At 31.7% G+C, this 18,875-nt stretch overlaps 4 protein-coding genes across 5 annotated transcripts; 2 read left to right on the top strand and 2 right to left on the bottom strand.

Annotated features, from left to right (window-relative positions):
* Positions 1–71: 71 nt before the first annotated feature.
* On the bottom strand, positions 72–2,198 carry LOC105646699 (NADPH-dependent aldo-keto reductase, chloroplastic). Its single transcript, XM_012232614.4, has 7 exons — positions 1,910–2,198; positions 1,761–1,811; positions 1,584–1,660; positions 1,373–1,460; positions 982–1,257; positions 477–725; positions 72–391 (listed from the first exon to the last, which is right to left on the bottom strand). Exons 1-7 carry the CDS (start codon positions 2,027–2,029, stop codon positions 305–307), a joined length of 948 nt encoding a protein of 315 aa, XP_012088004.1. The 5' UTR covers positions 2,030–2,198; the 3' UTR covers positions 72–304.
* Positions 2,199–6,483: 4,285 nt separating this feature from the next.
* Positions 6,484–7,758, top strand: LOC105646700 (uncharacterized). Its single transcript, XM_012232615.4, has one exon. It carries the CDS (start codon positions 6,594–6,596, stop codon positions 7,539–7,541), a length of 948 nt encoding a protein of 315 aa, XP_012088005.1. The 5' UTR covers positions 6,484–6,593; the 3' UTR covers positions 7,542–7,758.
* Positions 7,759–7,873: 115 nt separating this feature from the next.
* MEE49 (Ribosomal RNA processing Brix domain protein) lies at positions 7,874–11,190 on the bottom strand. Of its 2 annotated transcripts, XM_089718489.1 has the most exons (11): positions 10,871–11,190; positions 10,643–10,723; positions 10,029–10,124; positions 9,773–9,856; positions 9,595–9,664; positions 9,412–9,494; positions 9,101–9,180; positions 8,849–8,947; positions 8,645–8,753; positions 8,241–8,330; positions 7,874–8,150 (listed from the first exon to the last, which is right to left on the bottom strand). In XM_089718489.1, exons 1-11 carry the CDS (start codon positions 11,135–11,137, stop codon positions 8,112–8,114), a joined length of 1,098 nt encoding a protein of 365 aa, XP_089574615.1. In that variant the 5' UTR covers positions 11,138–11,190; the 3' UTR covers positions 7,874–8,111. The 2 variants fall into 2 exon arrangements, with proteins under 2 accessions (XP_089574615.1, XP_089574616.1); XM_089718490.1 differs by lacking the exon at positions 10,029–10,124.
* A 3,265-nt stretch (positions 11,191–14,455) lies between these two features.
* Positions 14,456–18,080, top strand: LOC105646702 (CASP-like protein 5B2). The gene is made up of 3 exons (XM_012232617.4): positions 14,456–14,931; positions 17,006–17,138; positions 17,757–18,080. The coding sequence occupies exons 1-3, from the start codon at positions 14,801–14,803 to the stop codon at positions 17,955–17,957; spliced, it is 465 nt and encodes a 154-aa protein (XP_012088007.1). The 5' UTR covers positions 14,456–14,800; the 3' UTR covers positions 17,958–18,080.
* Positions 18,081–18,875: the final 795 nt, after the last annotated feature.

Genomic DNA, 18,875 nt, shown 5'->3' with positions numbered 1-18,875 from the left:
TCTATTCTTTTATTTGGTCACAAGAATAAAGAAGAATTGAATGAGAAAAGCATAGAATAAATAAACATTGATAAACTAAAATAAGCATTAATTAGAAATTAAATATACGTTTAAGACTATTATTTGTAGTATTAAACTAGAAATAAGAAAACAACAATTCCAATTCTGGTAAATGAAAAATTCCTCTGGCTCCATCTATCTTATTTGGTTATTAAGTGCAGCATCAAATTGCAAAGCTGATTACTATTGAAATGTAAGAATACAAGACAGAAGCAGCCAAAATGGAAAATCTAGTCTTTTTCTCTCACAGTTCACCATCCCAAAGTTCTTCCACTGTCTTGTAAAAGCCGTAGGTCTGATCAACAAATCCAGTGCCTCTAATTAACCTCACCTGCACAATTAAACAATCAAGTCAATCATCTAAAACAGAAATGGTGGCTACAAAAATCTGCCACATCAAAAGCACCATTACTTGCCTGTTCAATTTCAGAGAACTTGGCGAACAAATCTTCAGGAATTGACCAATCAAAAACGTCCAAGTTTTCCTTTATTCTTGCCTCATTTGTGCTCTTAGGCAGCACACTGTGGCCCATTTGTAACCCCCATCGAAGAGCCACTTGTGCAGTAGATTTCCCTAATTTCTCAGCAACTTCCTGTAGAATTGGATGCTTGAGAACCTGAACCTTCACACTTCCTAATCCAGGGGAACCTAATGGTGAATACCCCTGCAAAAAATTAAAAACACCAAAGTCATAATAATCTAAGTGGCCATTCAAAGAAAGAGTGATCCATAATTCCAAAAAGGGTTTTTGCACAATTTTTTATCACAACTATAGCTAGAAATTCACAATAACAACAAATCGTTGCTTGTTTTTCGTCTTCCTTTAATGGTTTTGAACTCCCGATTTTCTAGATGCCACTCTAATACTACTGAAGGAGGCTCATTGATATAAATTTGCAGCTATTTGAATATATACTTACAGTTAAGTGAATTCTCTTGGAGTTACAGAATTCATGAAGCTTAGGCTGCTGCCAGACAGGGTGAATCTCTACTTGATTAACAGCAGGAGGAACTCTAGAAACTTCAAGCAGATCTCCAAGCTTTTTTGCAGTGAAATTACTAACCCCAATAGCTCTAGCCTTACCAGAATCATACAGTGCTTCCATTGCTTTCCATGTGCTTGGTATATTTGGGCGTGTAAGGTTCTCTGGCTTAAACCCAACCGAACCCTTCTTCATGCTTGCTGGCCAATGGATCTTCCAATAAATAAATAACAAAAAATCAGTAACAAGTCATTTTAACACTAACTTTTTCAAATTTCAAAATCTGAAAAATAATTCAAAAATTAGGATTAATTGCTGATGAACATACCAGATACAGATCTAGATATTCAAGTTGCAAGTCCTGCAAAGTTCTATTCAACGCCACTGGTACATCTTCTGGATCATGGTCAGTACACCTACAGATCATTATTAATTCGGTCATTCACACAGTCTTTACAGATACAATCTAAAATGTATGTCATTTCCTAGTTTTGTAATGTTAAAACATAAAGAATTAGAGAATAACGTTTTGCACTTACCAGAGTTTTGAGGTAATCCACAACTCCTCACGCTTCACTACGCCATCATCAAACAGCTTTTTCAGTGCTAAACCAACCTGCAAAAAAAAATTAAACAGAATTATCTAGATGAACAAATATTTTCTTTTCTTTTTCTTATTCTAATTTCTGATAAATAATTTCTTTTTTAAGTATCACCTCCTTCTCATTGCCATAAACTGAAGCACAATCAATATGTCTATATCCAGCCTGCATCAAAATACGAAATTTTACCTCACAACTTTTCAAATACAACAATTTATCAAAGAAAATAATAATAAAATAAAAAATATAACAAAAATATTAACCTTAATGGCAGCAGTAACAGCGTCGCCAACAACGCTAGGTTCAGATTGCCAAGTGCCGAGGCCAACGGAGGGGATTTTGGCTCCGGTATTTAGAGTAAAGAATCGAATTGCGTTGGCCATTTCTCGTAGAAAAAAACAAAACCTCCCGAATCTTATATTTGAGACGATATGAACAATGATTGGTCTATTTATAGCATTAAAAGCCAAATGCAAAATCTGATACGGATCTTTAATTATTTAATAAATAATAAGCAGCTGCCGGAATCCTTTCGTTGGGGACCGGACCGTTGCTTTTGGTCTCCAAACCTCAGTGTCAAACGTGAATGTTGTTGACGTAACTACTGACATCGCGCAATGAAAGCGTGAACTGATACAACTCAGGGACCCAAAGCTCAAAATAATTATTAAAGAATTTAAAATTGAATTAAACGTAACTAAATGGAATAATTATTTAATTTATATTCTTTTTTCAGATGTGGAACAATTATTTTATTTGAAAATATTTTACAATTTATTGAAATTATAGATATGTGATAACTTTTTTTAGAATAGATATGTGATAACTGACTACTTAAAATTAAAAGATTTACGAACCTGAATTGTAAGTGCTGCTTCATTATTTTAATTATTCATTATTTAATTTATAATTTTTATTATTTATAAAAAAATATTTACTGTTAATTTAATTTTCAATAAAAAACAATTCAATGTAATAATCAATAAAATATAAATAAAATTACAAAGACGTTTGGATAGTTAGATAAAATATTTACTACAGTTTGATGATAAATAATATATAATTCTTAATTAAGATATGATAAGACTTCTATGATTATAATTTTTAATTAAGACATGACAACTTCTAAAATATGTGTTTGATTTGAGCTTTTTTTCATACCCACATGCTAGCTGATTTGAACATTATTTTATTTTAACTTCATTAACTTCAAAAAATAACTACCGTTAAAATTTTCATATTATGATTATTTTATTTATAATTATGTAAAATAATAAATTTTATTATAAATTATTTGAAAATTTTAATTAATATTTTTTATTTATATAATACATTAGAATAAAAAAAATAATATATTCACTCTAACAATTAAAATATATATATACATTATGATATATAATGTATAAAAAATTATATTTAATAGTAATTTTACATTTTAATAACAATCATTTATAAAATTTTATAAAACACAACACACATGGACTGATTACTATCAATCACCAATAACTAATTATTAATAATCGCTATCAGTTATTTCTCGATAAAAAATTTAAATTAAATAAGCGTAACTGGATATCTCAAAAGGAAAATGACGTCTTCTCTTGCGTAAGTCAATCTAGTTCGTCCCTTTTCAAGATCACAACTTAAATATCAAACTTGTATCAATCAAACAACTCCAACAATTTTGACTCTTTTAATGCAAAATGGCAAGATTATTGACTTTTCTAGAGTTCTACTTAGTTGGACCCACAAAGGCATACCAAATTTTGCTCTTTCCGTAATTCCCGAATCATCTGGCGTCCTGCATGACGTGGCTTAAATTCTCTGTACCATTCTATTATGTTATTTCTTTTCCTGAAAAATAGAAGAGTAATTGGTAACTAGCTGTTTAAATCAAAGGTTATGTTTGGATCATGAAATTAATACTTATTTATCTATATTAATATGAAGTTGAAGTTCAAACTAATAAAAAAATGGTATTTGATTTTCTTTATTTAGAGAATTTATATTTTGATTCGTGGATATATATTTTCGATTAATAGAGTCCGATAATACAATTTATTCCATTTTTTATGCTATTGAGTGTAGTTTTTTATGTGTATCTTCATATATGCTATTGCTATACTATCTTGCATCCTAATGACATGGCTTAGTATTCTATGCCATACTATTTTCTTCTTTCCTTTCCTAAAAGAAAAAAAGTTGATAACTATCTGATCTAAGGCTGCGTTTGGATCATAAAATTAGTATTTATTTATTTATATTAATATAAAGCTAAAGTTGGAGTTTAATTAGTAAATTATCATTTAACTAATATATAGAATACAAAATATTATTTAAAATTTTATAGAATTTAAACACCAGTTAAATAGCTGACAATTATTAGAATACTTAATAACTACTATAATACTTAATTTACCAAACGTGCTCTGGATGCATAAAAAATAAAACATTAAATTGAAAAATTGTTTTCTAAAACACATTATTTATCTTTCCAAATAAACAAAATTTGTCATAATTGATTAAATTTTTTCTAATTCGCAGTTTCACTTATACATATTATTTTATTTTTTTTTACATATTAAGACATAACTTAATATATACTAATAGATTTAAGTTTTAAATTGTTGCCATGGATGGTTAAAATGGTCGTTGGTGACTAAAAACGCCGAAACGCATTTGAGAGTTTTAAATTTTTATTTATGTGCTTGTGTTGTGTGGTTTCTTATATGTTTTCATTTTCAATTTAATGGGCTTATAGAACAAATCAGTCCAAATAATTGGGCCAAGCCCAAACTGAAAATCAGATTAAAAACTTGTAATTGCATTTTGGTATAGTCATACTGTTTGGAACTCAACTCGAATTGCCACCTCAATTTCCAAATTTATTATTTCTAAAAATATTATTCATCCTTTTTTGGCTTGGTTAGAAGTGAATGGATAAAGAAATGAATAAAATATATTTTGAAGGAACAATAATATATAATTAATATAATAAAAGAGTATTATATTAAGGTAGCACAAGAACTCAAATAATTGGACCATACATCCTCTGATTCCATGTTATAATTTTGAATTAATAGAAAGGAGGCACCACAAGAAAATAGAGTTTGAGTACTGAATTATTTATTTAATTTTCTTATTAAGAAATAAAAATTTGTATTTCATTTGTTTTTATTTTTACTTTATTAAAGTGTTGTTCAATTTGTTATGATATTTCAATGAAAAATACAATTAAGGAATGTTTTCAATGAATACAATTCTTTTTTATCTTGAAATTTAATATTTTGCTTGAATTCCATTAGAGATCATCTTCTTCCTCTGGTCAGCTGAGCTTAGCTCTCAAGGTTTGATCTAAAATCGTAACTGAATTGTCACTCTGACCAAATGCTGCTGGAGATAACTTAGATGCTCAGCCTTCTATGATGTGCTTCCAAATTGAAAGACCTCCAACCCTAGCCTCGAATTCGAAGAACAAGAAAGATTACTATCAAATCTATATGAACGTTGAGATTAGCAAGTTGGTTTGAGAAAATCTCAAAAATGATGTTCATAAGATTTTAAGTAAACTTTTGTTTACGTCAGAAATGGAGTATGAGCTCCGAACCTATTCATTAGAATGAAAAGGAAAATAATAATAATAATAATAAGAAGAAGAAATCAACATCGCTCTAACAACAATAACACTGCTAAACCTGCTATGAAATCAGTAGCAATCACCAACCAAACACCATTGCTTTGCTTTCTCATCAAGCTTGCCTCAACCTACATTTTTTCTTTTTAATATAGTTCTAACCTACATTTTTTTTTAGGCATAATTCGGTTTAAATCGAATAAGATAAATCTTTTTACAAAGAAAAACCTAAATCACATTAAACATTACTGGTTTTGTCCAGTTATATTTTTCAGTTAAATCAGTTTAATTTCTAGGGTTTTGATAAAATCAAACTAAAAAAAAAAAAAAAAAAAAAAAAAAAAAAAAAAAAAGAAATCGGATCTCTATAGTAAAACTAAAATCAAACCAAATTTTGAAAAATAAATCAAACTTATCGGTTTAGTCGACTTGGTCAGTTTTGCCAAAAGCTACTCGGTGCTACTTATAAGTATTGTTTTGATATAAACTTGTCTATATATTTGACTAAATTATCCTTCCATAGTTCAAAAATGCTTTTCCATGTTCAACTTACACGTCTAAAAATGGAAAACAAAACAATTGCCTACCTAGAGTTAATGCCACACTTATGGACCAAACAAATTAAAATAAGAATTTTTAAAATGTGTTCTGATTTTTTTTTTAAATATATGGTCCAAAATACACTCGTTTTAATAAAAATCTTTAATTTTATTAATTTGATTTATAAATAGAGCCATGACATGATCTAGATAATTTTTTCCCTCTAAAAATTATCTTCAGTCTTACTCGTAAAATATAAAATTATCTTCGATTGATGCAAATAGATACTTTCAAAAAAAAAAAAAAAAGAAAGAAAAATTTGAAACTTCCCACATTTCTATCTGCCCTCCTATTTTGGTTTCTAATTCTAACCATAGAACTAATTGAAATAAGGAAGCAAATAAAATAACCTACAAGTTGCTGCCTGATTTGGATCTGAGAGGACCAAACCACACGATGGTTCCAATTTTCCTGAACAAAATCAATTCAAAATTGTTTTTACATTTTTACCTAATCAGGTCAGGCCTAAGCTATAGAACTTTCCTTAGGTAAATCACAGATTATTTAACAAGCAACATCCTAAATTGAATAGATAGTTCTCTATTTCAGAATAAGAAATACTAAGACCATATAAATATAAATTAGATGGAGTCTCATTGTCCATCTCACCAATACCTACAATGTTTCAACAGAAAGAAGGCGCATTGCTTAAAATTATATGAAAACAAGCATTGAACACTAATTGTAAAGAAATGCAACGCAACCCATGAATAATGAACACCCAACTCTTGCAGCCACAGAATCCGGCGTTCCAGCCGGAATGGGCTTCCGAAGATATATGTATAATCTTCTTCAAATGTGTTAGATGGCAAGTAGAAGAAACATTAGATCCAATTAATTGCCCATATCATTATTTCTGCGACAGCACTTATCCTGGAAATTATCCCGCTTATGTAGACATTCTGGTTTTCTTGTTTGCAGCTGCTTCATACCTGACAACACTAGTTATTATGGTAATAGATATATTAAGAAAAGATGGGACTTCCATTAGCCGTTCAAAGAGATTCTTGCTACCATCAGGTCCGGTTTCTCTTCCGGTCATCCTTTTAATGTTGTCTAAGGGTTACAGGATCAATACTGCATTTCCTCTTACTTGTATTGGTCCTGCAATCCTTCAAATGCTTTACATATCTGCTCTCGCTTTCGATAATGGTGTTGATAGAGATATCAAGTATGCTATTTATGAAGCATCAACAATTTCTGGAATTCTACATGCAAGTCTTTACCTGGATTCCATTATATTGCCTTACTATACAGGTTTCGATGCTCTTGTTTCATCTACATTTTCCGGTGAGTGTGATTCCTGTGTGTGCAGAAAAGAGGTCATGGTTGTGGGTGGAAGGCTAGTCAATTATCGGGGATGGTCGGTAACTGCATTTTTCGTCGTGGCCGTTCTGTGTTTGAGGATTATACAGAGAATGATGGGAGAGAACAGAAGTAAAAGCTCTATTATCACAATCAAGTTCATGTTGGAAACCTTAGGTTGGATTTGGATTACAGCGGACTGTGTCTATCTAATAGGAAAGAATCCGGCAGAGCAATCTCCATTACAAATTGCCGGTTTCGTAGGGGTACTTGTATTGATTTGCCTTCATCTGATCAAGAAGATGTCCTCTCATATTACGAGATGGAATTTAGTACACGAAAAATTAGATGGCTAGAGCTTTGCATCAACCATGAGAAGAAAAAAAAAAAAAAAAGCTCAAGACCTGCAAAGGAGATCTCTGACTACGTACAGGAAAATCCAATGTATATTATTCTTTTTCCTTTCTTAAATCTTTACGACATTACTAGCCTGTACTTTTGTTCCTTGTACAATATTTTTACTAGGCATGAACTAGGGATCTGGAAGAAGAAAACTCATTCCTTTTCTCTCCACTCTGGATAATGAAAGTGACAGAAATCAAATCCTGAACATAAATCCAGGCATCTTTCATCCGCCCAAAAATAAGAAAGGATAATTTATTAATTATCAGACAAGAAAGGCAGAGAATTTTGAGGAAAAAAAATATTGTAAGAATTAAAGATTCTTGAAAACTAAATATATTGTAAGTGTCTCCACAGACAGAAAAAATTGGTCAAACTGATGACAAATTTTACAGACTGCCATCTCCCAAAAAGACAGGTCAGAACCTTGAGACCATTTGGTCAGTACAACACTATTCAAAAGAATTACTACTATTTCTACACCCAAAAAAAAAAAAAAAAAAAATCAAAGGATCAAATGCAACTCACAGAAAAAACCTCCTTCGGCTGGTGTCCATTTCCGGCTACACATTCAAAATAAACGAAAAATTAGCCCTAAATAACTTTTAACAAGTCAATTTTAGAAAATTAAAGTCCATTGTGACACAAATTACCTTGTGAACCCATTCATATTCACCACTTTTGGTATCAAATGTTCCATGCTGTAGACTTAGTAACTTCAGCGTAAATCGAGGACCACATTCCTGCGTGTTCAAGCGAGATTGTTACCCTTATGAGTCTCAAATATTACATGGGCCTTTGATCAGAAAAAATATAACCACGTAGATTGATACAATAACAATAAATGCATCAGAGGAACTTTTTTTTAATGGGAACAAGGCTTCAAAACTGTCCAAATTTTTAGGGAGCGGTTAGGTTAATTCATACTATTAGCTAAAATAAAAGGTAAAACGAAAATTTTATCATCCAGCAATTTTGCACAGTGCACACCAAATTTCGAAGTCCTGCTGGACACAACACTAAATCCATAAAAACAAATTTATTAGAGAACCCTAACCTGAAGGCGAGCAACTACTTTCTCTTGAGCAATCTTCTCTCCCTTGTTATCTTTTTCTTTCTTACCTTTTGAATCACTCTGTTTACTTTCTTTAGTTTCAAAGATGTACCTAGGCACATAAAAGTGTAGATACATAGCAGTGAGACAACATAGAAATGATTCCAGAAATATCTATATGTTCATTAGATTGCCGTTGATGCACACCGGTGATGACGGAAGAATATAAAATCCCGTTGATTGTGGAAGGTTGCAACTCGCCGACCACGAAAATTTGGATCTTGAGGGAAAAGTGACTGTATTAGTCTGGAGGGAGCAAACCAACAAAAGAAAGCAATAAGTCATGTTGTATAAGAATTAAAAGAAAAATAAAAGGTTTTGAGCTATAACACAGAAAATCAAGTCATAAATTTATGAAATACAAAGGTATAATGTAGAGCAAGGAAAATAATGTTATACCTCCCAACTCGATGACCCAAGCGTGTCGTAAAGTTGGTCATCACAAGCTCAGGCTTGTGACTAGTTGGATTCCCATGATTCTGCGAGCAATAAAAATAAAATGATTGAATTCTCGGATCAAAATTATATTTAATTAACACTGTATCAGAACATTTCCATGCATTATTATTCAAGCAGAAGAGAGTTCTCCAAATCACATCTATTTTCATTTAATTAAATAGCACAAATTTACTTTTTTAAACAAATGCTAGCCCACATGATGTTAAATAAAAAAAAGTAAACATATAATATAAGTAAGTTCAGGCATCAACCTTAATATCCTTGTGTAACACAAGATTTGAGAGCTTGAAATGTGCAGTAGGTCCAACAGGCAAGCTAATGATCAGAAGAGCATCTATAAGACGCCATTAATTTGTCATTCAAATTTTGAACCACTACAATACCGACAAGGAGAAACATGAGACCTTTATTGAATAGCAAAATGAGCCACTAACCTGGTTCTCTGCGATTAGTGTGGACAACAATAATAGCACTGAAATCCATGTTGTTCGCATATTTTACAATCTGCATAAATGTAATTATAGAACTTCTAAGACATGATGGGATAACTCCATGCTTCACATCTTATATTATAGAAGGAAGACAAAAGAGAGAATAACTAATAAAAAGCACCTCTTTTAATTTATAAGTTCCTCTCTTCTGGTAATGCGCGTTTGGGATGACTGAAAGCAGTTCTGATATAAAAAGTGGTCCCCTCTGAGACCAAGTGACAATGAAAAGAACCAATAGATATCAGATAACAATGTTCACAGGAAGAAACATAAATTAATGGTAATTCTTTTTCCATATTGAAAAATACAACATATCTTCTACTCCTAGTTTACTATCCGCAAATCAAAGATAAATTAAACAGAGAACGAACACATACAGTAGAATTGAATCTACAAGTGGTGATCAATATTTTAGGAGTTCGTTCACGCCTCATAATTGGACTAAATTCATCAGCATCATTACCCGCAAATAGCTGTAAATTAACAGAATCAATCCATCAGCAAAAGAGTTCCTTTTTTGTCGCAATATAGGAAATTGATTGATTGAAATTCCACAACAAATTATCTAAACAAGTCATATTAAATAAATACTTAGCAGAAAATATCAATTCTGTAACTGTCAAAGTGTAATCTTCATGGCGTGCACATAGATGCAGCGTCCCAAATTATAAACTTCAAAAGGAGCAATGATGCCCATGAAGTTTGTTTTTATGTGAATTTACATTTAATAGTAAAAAAACTTCAAAACTATTAAATGGCACCATGGAACTGCTATTTCCAGCCTTCTGGTTCTTTTCCAGAAAAAGTTTCAAACTTAATGCCATTTCTATATGAAAGGGTGTAAAACTATATAACTAGTTCACTCACTAAACATTCCTAGATGATTATAGCATCCAAATCACATTTTCAGCTAAATGAGTCTAAAGATTTTCCAATTTTTCCATTTTTCATTCCAAAAGAATAAATTTTTAGTTGTTTTAGACATAAATACCTCATCGTCATCAGGCTTGCATACAGTCTCATCAAATTCCCTAGTGTTCTCGATGGTACGTGGAATCTGCCTTGGAGGAGGCTGTAAATATAATAAAAACCAAAAAAAAAAAAATTCATTTAAAAACAATCCAAAAAACAAGATCTCGAATTCTGTATAGTCTATAGTTAAACAAAAAAAAATAATAAAAATTTTAAGCTATAGGAGAGCGAGAAATAGGAAAGGAACCTCCTCGCCGAGCTCGAGAGCGCGTTTTTCATCGGCATCGCGTGATTTGAGCTTCTTTCGTTTCTCAAGCTTCTTCTGGTGTCTGAGCTTAGCGTGCGCGGCGGATCTCTTCTCTTTGTTCTTTATCATCGATGGAAGTGTCGTCTCCTTCTTTTCTCCCTCTTCACTGCTCTTCTTTTTCTTCCTCTTCTCATTGGCATCAAAATTTTCATGGTCTTCGAATTCTGCCAGAGTTTCGTTTTCTCTTTTCTTTAATTTGGCTCCCATTTTTTTGTTGAAGTCTCTAATTACAGTTCACCGTTGGCTTTAGAGAAAGGTAGTATTAGGGTTTATGAATCCTGAACTACGGGATTAGTCTAGGGCTATATGATTGTGGGCCAAGGCCTGATTAAGAAAAAGCCCTAGCCCGTAATCTAAAGAATATAATTATCCAAGAGGAACAAAACGTCCAACTAAGGCTATATTTCCGTAAAATAACTTGTAAAAAAATATTTTTTATAATTTTTCGTTATTTAGAGTGTGTAAAAAAATAGTCAGCGGAAAATATTTTTTTGGTCAAAGGAAAATTAAATTATTTTTTTAGAAAAATAACTTCTTATTTTTTAGAGAGTAAAACATTTTTCGGACCATTAATAAACCTTATAATCCATTTTTTTAATATATTAATCATCGTACTCACTACCACCAGTCACCATTTATCACCTACCACTGCCACCGGTGGCTTTCATAATTTACATTTATTCTTTTGCATTCTTATCATATTTAACAATAAAATTTTTAAATTATAAAATGTCTATTATTATTAATATTTTTATGGTCTTATGAGATAAAAATTTTAATATTTTTAACTAATTTTAATAATCAAATAATGAGAAATAAATTATTTAGAAAATATTTTTCCATCCGAGTTATTTTTAAAAACAAACGGGGAATAAAAGAAATAATAGGTTAAAAAAATCACTAATGTTGTGTTTAGAAAGAAGAGGAAATAAAATAAAGAAGGAAAATGAAAGAAATAAAAAGGAAACCAACCGAGTTGGTTGAATAGAAGTGAAGTTGTTTTGGCAGCGACGAGTGAATAAGATCCGGCGACAACCAATTTCACTCTACACGTAACTTTCCCTTCTTGTTTTGAAAGGAAGATGATCATTGATTAATTGAAGGAAAAAAAATCCAGCAAACAAGAAGGGATAATATCCCAAACTTGGAGCCTAGTATAAAGGATGGATGTTCTTGTAAGAATACGAGCACCCATGTTAGCTTGCCTCCGAATTCACGTGATACTAATATCATGTCTATTATCCAAAATTCTGCTACAATATGAAATAATAAGACCAAATTCAGAGTTATCTATGGAAGATGTGACAAGAGCATGAACAAGATGTTGACAATCAAATAATATACATCCATTATAAGGTAAAAAATCTTGTGCAAAGAGAAGACAAGAAAGAAGTGCGATAGCTTCAACCACCACTGGACTACCACCACCTTCCTGGAACCCAAATACTCCTCATAGGAATCGGCCCTCACTTTCCTCAATCACAAAGCCATAACCGCTAAAGTCCAACGCTGAGAAAATTGCACCATCAACATGACAAATCCAGTCATGCATTAATGCAGCCACTGTCGGAGCAACATATGCATGCCGAGTTAGAGTTGACGCTGCCATTGTCGAAACTGCGTCTCGATGCCTCCTATTACGCCAGTTAAGAAGGTACCGCCTTGCACCAGTATAGACGTCAGCTGAAGTGTTTTTTTCTAGTGCCAAAGCATATGGTTGCGAGACGACCAGATTTCCATGCCAGCACTACTGCAAACTCAGCCGCAACCTTCCGTTTTAAATTATAGACCTGAAAAAATAAATTTGAGAATGTAGTGTTAGCATTTCGTGTAGACCTACAAAAATAAATTTGAGAATGTAGTGTTAGCATTTGGTCCATCATATTTTGATATCAGATTGTTTTTCTTTTTAGAAGAAATTTTAAAAATTCAATAAATATTTGTAAATAGACATTCAACCATATTACCTTTCACGTCTGCTTTTATTTTATATGACAAATTAGTCATAATCTACATTTGCATGGAAGATGCTCTAAAAGCATTTTCAATGCAAGCATAGATTGTAGTTGATGTGTTTTAATAAATAGAAGTTGTAGATGGTGATGTGGTTGAATATGTATTTATAGACGTTAGATTTTTAAAATGGCTTTCCAATGTATCCTGGTTATATTAGAATTTTTTTGTTGATGTTTATTTTATTTCTCAAAATTATGTATAATTAAATTTAAACGTATAACTAAATGCAGTAAACTAAAATCATATTCTCTACCTTCCTGATTTTGTTAGTGGATTGTCAGGCCATGGTTGTCTTGATCGAGTTCCTTCATTGGTCCAATTGCTAGGGATTTTCTTTTACACTATTTTGTACTTAGCATCTCCGGTATTAGAACTCGAGCGTGAAAAAAAAATCAGTTTCAACGCCAGAAAAAGTTTGAATGCAAATAAAAAAGAATACATAAAAAGAAAATAAAAAAAAATGAGTAAATAGGAAAAAAAAGAATAAATAGATGAGTCACGTTGTTCAAGAGACCCTCTGAAAATAGGGAGCATAATAGGCAATGTCTTTTTTTTTTTGTCGGTGAGACTCACGGACTAAATAAATAATAGCATTGGAAAATTTTTTTATTTTTTTAACTTTAATTTTTTTCTGGCGAAACAAATAAATTTGAGTAATCCATGATTGCATTAGAAATGCTCTAAATAACCAATTATGAAATACAAATCTTACTAAAAAAAGAAAATATATAATCTTCCAGAATAATAAACTTTATAATTAAAAGAAATTCATAAACTCTTCCTAATTAAGAATGTCTTGAATGTCCAATTTGTTCATAAGACAAATATTGCATAGATGATAATGTTAAGATAGACATATGGTAACACAAGATTAGAAATGGCAACATCCGATAGAAGGTGAAAGTAGCATAAATTAGAAATAAAATAAGAGAATAATGTAAAAGATGATTTCCTCATATTTTGCTTAGATCCCTAACTAGTTTTAATTTGTAAGTATGATGTGTTGATGGTTGTAGATATTAAATATGAAAGAGATAGACCTAGAATCGGATAGAGAAAAATTGTTTCAAAACATATATTATTTTCGAATATTAGCAAAGATGTAGCAATGAACAAAATATAATAGGAACAAAATATTCATATGGCCGATTTTAACTAATATAAAATTAAAATTAATTATTATTATTGTAAGTTGAATCGCCTCAATTCAATTATGACCTATTAAGCTGATTAGAATTTTAAAAATATTAATAATAACTTTTTCCAATTCCATTAAAAGTAACATAGTTTTAATTGGTTTTGTTGTTTGTTAATTGTATTTTTTATCTTTTGATATCTTCACAAAATTAAAAGTAGTATTTTAGTGATTACAATTTTTTTTTTTAAATTGAAGTAATTTCATAACTTATTTAACGGAGGGATGAATGAGTCGTTAATTCGGCCGGTTCGGTTTGCACATTGGAAAGTTTCAGTTCGGTTTTGCTTTTTAGTAGTCACTGGCTCACTGCTTCTGACTCTGCACTATTAAACAGCTGCAGTGCTCCTATCTCAAGAACATAAAAAGAACCATCAAGCCATCAAATCCAGAATAATAATAATCGAGTCTCATTTTGGAATGAGAATTACATCACCTGCATCTAACGCATTTCCTTCAAATCAAAGCCCTAACTACTCTCAGAATAGAGTGTAATACTCGAGTTCTAGGGCTGATCTTTCTGATAAGTGAAATAAAGGTAATAATCTAGATATGGAGTGACGGAGACATTTTGAAATTTAGGGTTTGCCTTTTCTATCAAAATTTTTCTTGGGGTCCTTTGATCAAGGCAAGGACCCTTTGATTTGAGATAGAAAAAAATGAAGGAGTTGATAGGGAGTCCAGGAACAATTAGTGGGCTATTTCTGAGAATTTCGCAATGTGCATTTGCCGCTGCTTCGATTGGACTTATGGCCTCTGCCACTGGCTTCTCTAGCTACACTGCTTTCTGGTATTTCTTCTTCTGCTTCTTCAGCTCCCCTTTTTCTCATTTTGATTTTGCCTTTTGTTTTTCCCCTAAATGATCGTATTACTGGTGATTTACAACGATGTATGTTTAGTCATTTGGTGTGGAATTAGAAAATCCTAATTGTTTTATTTTATTTTATATTAATTAAAGTACTTTTTCTGATTGACTTTTTATTATTATCTATCTACATTTCAGTGTTTTTATGGATGGCGACCTTCCTTCCATAATTTTTCCTGTGAATAAAATTTTGTCCTGTTTTTTCATTGGATACACGGACCCCTTAATTAGGTGGTCGCCTGTCTGTTTTCAGTTAAAATTTGGACAATGAGTTCTCAGTGCAAAAAAACAGTAAAAGAATAGGTGGGAATTTTGGACCATTAGCCAAAATTGGACTTTCACCCAGTAGATAACTAATATGTGCTTCTCGTCAACCTGAATTAGGCTGCTTTGCCGGCCTGACTTTTGGACTGTATATGGCGGTGTGCAAATTTAATGTGCAATGCAGCCATAGATATTGGTCTACAGATTATAATAAGTCCAGTGAAATGCCAATTGAAAATACAATTTGTATATTTTTATCATGCTGTTCAATTTGGATTAGAGGTATCAATTGTACAATAAGAAATGGTTTTGACTGAGTGAGAGGGTAGATATTAATTATTTTTACCATTTTATTTTTGGCCAAATTCATACTGTATCCTAAAAAATTTAAGCAGAACTTTAAGTTTAACAATCTGTAATAGTGGCAGATGAATGAATTTGAAAGCCCTTTGAAGCATTGAGTTCTAGTAAATATGATTTCTACTGGAAATCCAGAATTGGCAATTTAACATCATACTGTCGAATTATTCTCATGGCATTATTATATCAGATGCCATGCCTATTGTATGGTGTATTTGTTTGTATGGTAAAATTCTTGTGATAATGTTGTCTGACTATTTGCTTGCATCTGTACTTAAGGAAAAAGCCCCTAATTGTTCCCTGTCCTTTTCTGAAGGTAATTCTAAGTATTGGGACTTTAGGCTAATTGAAAATTGTGATACAGGCTCCTCCTTATTGAATAGAAGCTTACCAATTACTTTTCTTATTCAATTAAAATAGTCCTCTACTCTGCCTTGCAGTTTATCTTTTTTTTTTTTTTTTTTTTTTTTTTTTTTTTTTTTTTCTGATAAGTGTAATTTTGTCACTTTGTTGAAGCTAATTCTAACATCAATTTATATGAGCTGCAGCATGTCCAAAGTCCAACCTAATTGATTTTTCCCTGTGTATTGATGTTCTTGTTCAAAGTGTTTTTATGGCAATTTGGTGGACATATGAGGTCATATAATGTTATCGCCATCACATAAAGTACATTGCGAAAATTTTCTAGTTACCATAATTTTGTTTTGAGATCATAGTTGTTATACTCTGAAATGGAACGAGGTCTCTTGGAGTCTTAAATGTCACATGACTTCTTTTAGCTTTTATAAATAAATCATCTGATGTGGTCATAAATCTTTTCACTAGGCGGCAGCACAGTCCTTTTTTTCTTCCGGTACACAAGTGTTGGCACTCTTGTTCCTTTAGAGTCCCTGCATGCATTTTGCAAGTTAATTGGAAATACTGAACTCTCTTTTTCCTAGATATCTATCAACCTCTAATTTTCCTACTGCCTAAAAAGAAAATAACAACATTTTAGAGCACTAATTTTTCTTTTCTGCACGCTATTGCAAAGAATCTTTGTCATACAGCACAAATTATTATTATTTCTTTTAATGTTAAATTCTGGAGATTTATTTGGTATATTAGTTTATCAATACTCATTGGTTTACTTGCACAAATGGGCCATTGACTATCTCTTTATAGTCAAATGAATTGAAAGCAAGTTGACCAAATGACTATTCTGTGATGGCTTGTATCCCATATTGTTGATGCTGTATACCTCAATATGCCTGAATCATATTCACTATTTAACTAATGTTTTAGGTAATTATCATTCTGATCTTTTCTTCCAGATTTGCACTTCAATAATGATTATAACATTCTTTTTAATAGTGATGTATGCCCTTGGGTTCAGCTATTTGATTGCATCGATGGGGCTTCAAGTTCTGTGGAGCTTTGGACTTGCATGTCTTGACATCTATGCTTTCAGAAGAAAGAGAGATCTTCTAAACCCTGTCCTAGTGAGCTTGTTTGTTGTAGGTGATTGGGTAATATTCTATTCTTCTTTTATCACCTTATTCTTGTGATATATACATATACTAATACGTCAGTTATCACTATATTACTGTTTCCACTATTTTCTCTATCCGTGATGCACTTTAGCAGGTTTGTGCCCCACAGATTGGTTTCTTTTTTTTTTTTTTTTTTTTTTTTTTTTTAATCTTGTTAGGCATAAAAACCACATTCATCAAGGATCACGTGTTACTGGTAGCTTCAAATTTTGTCTCATCTCTTCTCATTTTTGTATGTCAAAGTAAAGAATCATACTTAATGAATAATGGTTTATGCAGTTGTCATATTAGTAATTGACTCATGGTAGTATATGAAAGCTAAATGTCTGGCTACAGTTGGTGGACCTTTGCTCCTTATTTTTGTTCAGTAGCATGGAGGCTGAACCTAGGATATTTATGTTGGCGTTAAATTTTCTATTTGTCTATCTAGTCTCTCCTTTGAAATTTTGGTTTATTCTTGTGATGCTTAATTATAAAAAGTTTTGCATCCTAGGAATTGCACCTAAATTGGATTGTTTGAATAAAGCATTCATAAGATGAAATGAAAAGAGATATAAGCGTACGCATGACAAATAATGGTTTGAAAATATGCAGGTGACTGCTATGTTATCACTCGCAGCTGCAAGCTCATCAGCGGGCATCCTTGTTCTTTATGCAAGAGACTTGAACTTTTGCAAGTCCCAAGCATATCTTCCATGTAATAGGTTTGAGATTTCCGTACTTTTTGCTTTCCTCACTTGGCTTCTTGTTAGCATATCATCTCATGTGATGTTCTGGATCTTAGCATCTATCTAGATAGTATAACTCATATGTCATTGCTCTGGAGTTAGTGAATACACAAATGATAGTATCTTATATTTCACATGTAAAATTTTGTTTCTTCTGTTAACCGTCAATTTATGCGGATTTTCTTTTTCATTCACTACTTGCAATTAGCTTCCTTTATGCACATAAAGTATTTTGGTTATGGTCATGAGCAGGGATGAGCATTATTCGGTTTAAACAAAAAACTGAACTGAACCCGTTGGAAATTTGATTGGCTTGGTTGGTGTTTCTCAATTTTTGGTTATTTTATTTTAGTTTGGTGTGGTTTTTATTGTTAAAAAAACCACAAAATCCAAGCCAAACTGTTGTATGATGTATCCTGCGTGGTTTTAGCCTTATACAATCCTAATCCTACAGACACGCACGTTTCTTTACAGTCGATCGCCGGCTCTATCCCCACATCAGTCCTTGCTGGCCTTTATTTCAAGAAAATCCTTTGTAATTGTAACGAAGTTGTCAGCCATTGAGATTCACTTCAAACTTCCTCTTCTCTATTGTATTGTTGCTAGGATTTGCTTCTGTTAGTAATTTTCATATACAATTGAGTCTATATTGTTAATCAAATTTGTACAAAGATCTTTCAATTCTAGGCTTCCAAACACATCCTATATTGGTGATATTTGGAATTAGTAATAAATTAGGTAAAATTAGATGGCTCAAGTCAAAACGGTAATATAGTCATTTATATGACACTTTAGGTTCTAGGCTGTCATTAAGATTGCACAAAGAATAATCACTTTCTCGAGTTAAGCTATCTAGGTTGTCATGGAGATTGCACAAAGAATAATACCTTTATTCTCTCCTTTAGCTTGGATATTTTTCCTTGAAAAGTATTTGTCAATTAACTCATATTCTATTGTTTGGATGCAATATTGAAAATCAGTTAAA

Source organism: Jatropha curcas, chromosome 2 (genome assembly GCF_041381405.1).
Source record: "Jatropha curcas cultivar XTBG-Jc1 chromosome 2, XTBG_Jcur_1.0, whole genome shotgun sequence".
Taxonomy (NCBI): Eukaryota; Viridiplantae; Streptophyta; class Magnoliopsida; order Malpighiales; family Euphorbiaceae; genus Jatropha; species Jatropha curcas.
This window is presented reverse-complemented; position numbering and strand designations above follow the sequence as displayed.

Bases quoted from the DNA above. Each gene is read 5' to 3' on its own strand.
- LOC105646699 (XM_012232614.4), bottom strand. From the start codon at position 2,029: ATGGCCAACGCAATTCGATTCTTTACTCTAAATACCGGAGCCAAAATC. The intron at 1,461-1,583 runs GTAAGTGCAAAA...AATGATCTGTAG, and splicing joins TGGATTACCTCAAAACTCTG to GTGTACTGACCATGATCCAG. The intron at 392-476 runs GCAAGTAATGGT...TTAATTGTGCAG, and splicing joins AGTTCTCTGAAATTGAACAG to GTGAGGTTAATTAGAGGCAC.
- LOC105646700 (XM_012232615.4), top strand. From the start codon at position 6,594: ATGAACACCCAACTCTTGCAGCCACAGAATCCGGCGTTCCAGCCGGAA.
- MEE49 (XM_089718489.1), bottom strand. From the start codon at position 11,137: ATGGGAGCCAAATTAAAGAAAAGAGAAAACGAAACTCTGGCAGAATTC. The intron at 9,857-10,028 runs GTATGTGTTCGT...ACTTGGTCTCAG, and splicing joins CTTGTAGATTCAATTCTACT to AGGGGACCACTTTTTATATC. The intron at 8,331-8,644 runs GTTAGGGTTCTC...TTGAACACGCAG, and splicing joins AAGTAGTTGCTCGCCTTCAG to GAATGTGGTCCTCGATTTAC.
- LOC105646702 (XM_012232617.4), top strand. From the start codon at position 14,801: ATGAAGGAGTTGATAGGGAGTCCAGGAACAATTAGTGGGCTATTTCTG. The intron at 14,932-17,005 runs GTATTTCTTCTT...CCTTGGGTTCAG, and splicing joins TCTAGCTACACTGCTTTCTG to CTATTTGATTGCATCGATGG. The intron at 17,139-17,756 runs GTAATATTCTAT...GAAAATATGCAG, and splicing joins TGTTTGTTGTAGGTGATTGG to GTGACTGCTATGTTATCACT.